Source organism: Protomyctophum parallelum (genome assembly GCF_964188405.1).
Source record: "Protomyctophum parallelum genome assembly, chromosome: 14".
NCBI lineage: Eukaryota > Metazoa > Chordata > Actinopteri > Myctophiformes > Myctophidae > Protomyctophum > Protomyctophum parallelum.
The window spans coordinates 33,500,402-33,506,029 of record NC_139709.1 but is presented as its reverse complement, the minus strand read 5'-3'; the positions used below and the strand labels follow the sequence as shown (position 1 = coordinate 33,506,029).

At 41.4% G+C, this 5,628-nt stretch overlaps 1 protein-coding gene across 2 annotated transcripts; it reads left to right on the top strand.

Annotated features, from left to right (window-relative positions):
- Window positions 1-490: 490 nt before the first annotated feature.
- On the top strand, window positions 491-3,361 carry LOC310870614 (glycosylphosphatidylinositol anchor attachment 1 protein-like). Of its 2 annotated transcripts, XM_083781868.1 has the most exons (3): window positions 491-627; window positions 1,282-1,431; window positions 3,029-3,361. In XM_083781868.1, the coding sequence occupies exons 2-3, from the start codon at window positions 1,331-1,333 to the stop codon at window positions 3,270-3,272; spliced, it is 345 nt and encodes a 114-aa protein (XP_083637994.1). In that variant the 5' UTR covers window positions 491-627; window positions 1,282-1,330; the 3' UTR covers window positions 3,273-3,361. The 2 variants fall into 2 exon arrangements, with proteins under 2 accessions (XP_083637994.1, XP_083637995.1); XM_083781869.1 differs by lacking the exons at window positions 491-627; window positions 1,282-1,431 and adding an exon at window positions 1,995-2,069.
- Window positions 3,362-5,628: the final 2,267 nt, after the last annotated feature.

Below are 5,628 nucleotides of genomic sequence, written 5' to 3'. Positions count from 1 at the left end.
TAGAGAAAGTAGGAATGCTAAAAGTACCAAAACAATGTAATTCATTAGTAAACAATTTCTGAAATGGTAGGCCTACTTTTCATTGGTATTCACATACTCACCTTTTTATCATCATCTAGCATTCTAGCTGACCATTTCATTTCACAACATAATTTGATCACTTTGGAAATTAACTATAAAATATGTGAGTTTGACACACTACACTGATGAAGACAGCATGTTAGCTTAACGATGAAGACATTGATGAAGAATGTTCGCCATGGCGACTCGGTAAACTAGCGAGTATCCGGTATTCATTGGGAGCAGTTAGGTGAGTGTATATCGCTCAAAACTTTGAGATTCAGCCAGACAACCAAACCAGGAACACTCCCAAGCATCTTTTGGTGATATTTGACGTCAATTGGATTGGATGGATTGGATGGATGAATATAGACTTGCACACATTCAGTATAAGCTTGGAAGACTTTGATGCTATTTGTGTTAACATTTGATTTGATAGGTCAAAATAAACAATGATAAAAGTGTGTCAAATCTAAATGTGGGCGCCCTTGACCAATGATACAGGCCTTGGATTTATGGGTTCAACTTGTATCTCCTCCACCAAGAGAAGAAGACGACATCGAGCAGGTTAGACAGACTCCTTTCTCTATCTATCTCTTTGCCTTCTCCTTTTATTTCATGACAAAATAACAAACAAAAGAAGATAATAGATAAGTGTGTGTAAGTGACACAACCTTATTCCAGTGGGGAAAAAAACAGTGTTGATTTTGTCGACAAAAGAATGTTCGCCGACTACCTTTTTTCACAGACAAACTAAATGTAACTAAATGAAAACTAAGCTATGATGACTAAATCTAAGTCTATGTTGACGATTGCATCAACAAATAAAAACTAGGCTAAAATGTTAGGAAGGGACTAGTGGACGAGATCCAGACCAGTATACGTCAAAATATCAGATCTATCTATCATATCTGAGCTTGCAAATTGGCTATTTTCAGCAAGTGTCATTACGACGGCATCAAGACCTGCCAAATACATTTTAGTCGACTAAATCAACTGTAGATTTAGTCAACTAAAATCGTATGATATTTACTCTACTAAACTAAAACACTAAAACATTCCGGGTGACTAAAACTAAATGAAAACTATTCAAGAGACTAAAACAAAAAATCTAAATTTGCTGTCAAAATCTAACAGTCTCTTCTTCTTCCTTTTCTGCCCACTGTGTCACTAGCCCTCCAGTCCGGGGGTGCTGTCTGTGTTGACTCCACTGGTGATCAGCCACCTCACAGGTGCAGCTGTGTACACGCTGCCCATCCATTCTCAGGAGATGGCCGTGGAGCACTTCCCCGTGTCTGAGACGGAGGCTGTGGTGCTGACGTTCATTGCCATCTACACGGCAGGCCTTGCTCTTCCTCACAACACAAACAGGTAGACGCTGATGTTAGCTAACATAGTTTACTCATTCCCCGCCTATTGGGCGAGATTACTTTGTTTTTATTTTTTATTTTTTTCTGTCATCAAAGTTTTCAAATGATGATGATGACTTACACAAAAGAAAAAGACAAGAAAATACAAACAAAAAACAAAACACAACTAGCAGTCAAAAAACTACCCCAAATGGACAACACCCCTCCACATTCTGTTGTTGACAATAGTGATTATATCATCTGTAATGTATTAGAAATACAAATTGTTAATGCAACCATCCTTTAATATACAAATAAAAGTAGTCCCATATTTCATGGAACTTTCCTTTGGGCGAGATGAATTAATGATCACACATCGCCTAGGGAGAGATTGGACGAGATAAGGGTTTATTATAACGTTTAATAAGGATTTTCCATGGCTCTTGGCATCATCGTCGCTATGCAACGCTTCGCTTCCGCGTCGGTGACCTCATGGATCATTTTCCATTCTCCTGTCCCGGGCTAGACGTGATCCAAAAAAACTCTTTGTGTTGGAATTGAGCTCAGATTGAGGTGATCATACAAAACATCCATGTTTTTGGGAGGTCAATAAAACATGATGGCGACCTCTCGAGACCGTTTCAGCTGTTGTGATCTAACGTACGGCCCCTGATAAGCTTCTGTGTTCCTGGAAGTAGGTCAATACTGGTGGTGTCGCTTCAATTACGGACAGTAGGTCAATACTGGTGGTGAAATACGATCAAATACGAACAGTGCAGGCTGAAAAGCGTGGCAGTGCCAAGTTGGCACTGCCAACTAGGCCTTTAAGCAACTAGTCGACTATTCAACTAGTCAACTAGTAAATCCACTAGTCGACCTTGTTGGTACTAGTTGACTAGTTGATAAGAAAATATATATTTTTGTAGGCCTCAAGATCAGCTAGATTATAGTTATAGTCACCAATGTACACCGTTTTTAAATGTACAACTATTATGTAAAACTATATGTAATAAAAGAATATATATTTTTTACATAATAGGTAGGCCTAGTTAAACCACTAGTCGACTAGTAAACTAGGCAACTAGTCAACTAGTAAAAATCACTAGAAGTGACAGCCCTAGCGCCAACCACTAGATGGTGCTGTTGGCTTGGAAACAGTTGAGGTCTTTGAATGGCCTTCTTTGCATTTGCACTTTTTGGTCACACTAAGTTATGCTCCGTTGTACAATGTAATGTAATGTGGCACACTGAAAACATTAATACTCCAGCTTTGCGTCCGCCATGTGTCGCAAGCCAGTAGAACAGCTATTTTAGGCAAGTGAAAAAGGTGTCAATGACTTTTTCCTTTTGTTTGTTTGTGCTGTTGTAACCCTCCACCACCAGGCTCCTGACAGGGCAGGGTACCGAGCAGGGTTGGAAGGTTCCTTTTGGAACCTAAACGATTTGGGACTTTACAAGTTGCCCCACGAGTTGTACATACTATTGAAAACAACCAAGCAGCACTAACAACATGATATAGTACTGTACTACTATATCATGTTGTTAATGCAACTACTAGTACATTATTAGTACATACTAACATGCTTCTTCTTTTCCTCCTGCCTCCTCCCCCCATGCAGGGCTCTGTCAGCCTTCATCATGATCGCCCTCAGCCCCGCCTGCACGCTCCTCTTCTGCGTGTTCTTCTTCCAGGAGTTGCAGGAGACGCCCGTCAGCTTCATGGAGGGCTGGATGCTCTTCCTGTCCGTCATCTCGCAGGGCATCCTGGACAACTGCCTGTACGGCTCTCTGGTCTACCCTCTGGTGTCCTTGATGGTTTACCCCTGCTGGCTGCTCTTCTGGAACATTCTCTTCTGGAAGTAGCTCTAGTAGATTCTTTCTACTCGTACAACATGTGGGGACGATTGTGGACACACAGGCAATGACAGTGTGGGGGGAGGGGGGGGTCTGAATGTCAGTGGACACTACTACTTTGTAGATATTGATTATTACTACACAACATACATTACCCACCCAAAACGTGTGAAACGGGACAGGCATAATGACTACTTTCTACTTTAAGTACATTTTGATCCCAAATACTTTTGAACTTTCACTCAAGTATAATTATGAACCTTTTTGTTTTTGACTTGAGTGCTACCCACAGAGGAGCGTGGAGGATGGAGCAGTGCCTTGCTCAGGGACACGTTGAACCATATGGGACCTTCGGCTTCCCAGGCAGGCTCTCGAACCATTCAGCTATGGCCGCCGAACGTGCTTCGAGGAATGACCAACAGACCCAGGTCAGTGAAGGGTCCTGGACATCACTATATGCTTCAAAGTGAGGCTCTACTAAGTACTCAACCCAGTACTTTAGTCAAAGTATAGATAGGCCTACTCCCGTTGTATGAATGTTGCTCAGTCAAATTTGAAGTGGTGCTTTTAAAAATGCTATTATTGTTTTTATTTTTTCCCCCATCAAACATAAGAATAGTCTATTGTTTGTCTTTAAATGTCTTGATGAATTGAATACACAGGACCTTGATGGGAACAAGCCCTGGGGGATTATTTGGTTTATCCTTTTAGCAATAAAGTATTCAATCAATCAAAACAAGTCACACCAGGGGCCACATATCAGGGCTCACAGAGCAGGAGTGATGTCTGTCATGTGACTTGTGTATTGATCTAAGGTTAAATCACCAGTTCTAGCACTGCATGTTCTAAGACAATGGTAACGGTCTCATCAGCTTCTTATCCGAGTTAATCACACGTTTTACCATTAACTATATGTCGTGTGAATTACTCAGGTGGCTTCAGACCTGTGCAACTCACAGCTGTAGTATGCAGGGCAGGAATTTCAAGGAGGCCACGAAGGCCATGGCTGTCGTTGCCCCTCAGTTTGACCTTGTGCCCATCCATCAAACAGAATGGCATGCCCTGAGGCCACAGTGTCCATACTGCCCCAGCTGACTGCACCACTTTCTCCTCTATGTAGGCACCAGTGTCTCTTTCTTGTCAATATGTATTTCTTGTCGATTCTTATACCCGTCTTTAAACCAATCCAGCAACTGTGACTGGTGCAGGGCTGAGCATTGATCAGACTGTAAATACATAATTTCGTCGCTGTCGAGGATACCTCACAACTCCAATTCTAAGGTTTTAGATTTGTTTTCTCCATAAATCGATGATACTGAACACCCTTTACGTCTCTGTGTTGTTGTGAATATATTTAACCATTAGAAAGTATTAAAAAGCGCTCCTGAAAGAAGCTTGCAACTCCATTTGATCCTCAAACTGTCGGTAGAAACACTTAACTCCACTGCTCTGGAGTAGCAGTTTCTGTGTGTGTGTGTGTGTGTGTGTATCATGAGGACATATCCAATCCATGAGTTTGTGAATGTAACCAAAAATATATGTGTGTGCGTGCGTAGTGTTCCTCTGTCCAGACGAAGCCCACGGGGTCCTGGTCAGAACCAGGAGGAATATCCGGGTCCGGGACTTGTTCGAGCGTCGGGCAGAAAATCTGGAGGCAGAGTGTCAGGAGGAGAGGTGCTCCAATGAGCAGGTCCAGGAGGTGAATGAAGAATACACAGAATCTATGGTACAATGCTGTACAACTAATTAACACTACATAAATATGTAAATCTTGACCCCCAAAGATGCAGCATGTCAATATTTGTTTCCATTATAGGACGAGATGAGATGAGATGATATACTTTATTAATCCCCAAAGGGAAATTGAAGTACAACTGAAGGACAGACCGATTTATTTTTTAATAATCATGTACGACAATGTTTATGAAGTATTATAAGTTGTTATGCTTGATTATAAACGTTTAAAACGGGCGTTATGAAACCTTATGTAAGTGCATTGTAATGCATTAGACTAGAGTCCCAATCTTCTATTATATAAAGTGTCACCAGACTCATGTTTAATCTGTGTCCTATTTCAGAATGTCAGGAGACAAGGATTTTCCTCCAGACATACAGTCGTAGGTAGGAACACACAACACAACACACCTTCAAACAGCATTAATATTATTGTACCATTATTGTTACCTTACTATTATGATGCAGGAAAATAACTAACTTCTGGGGGGATGTGCGTGGTGTGTGCGTGCTTGTGTGACCGTGACCATACATGCACACACACACGCGCATGCGCGCACGCGTGCACACACACAACAATTATTTTAGATAATCACAATGATTTTGCATAATCGTCAATATTTCCATCCAT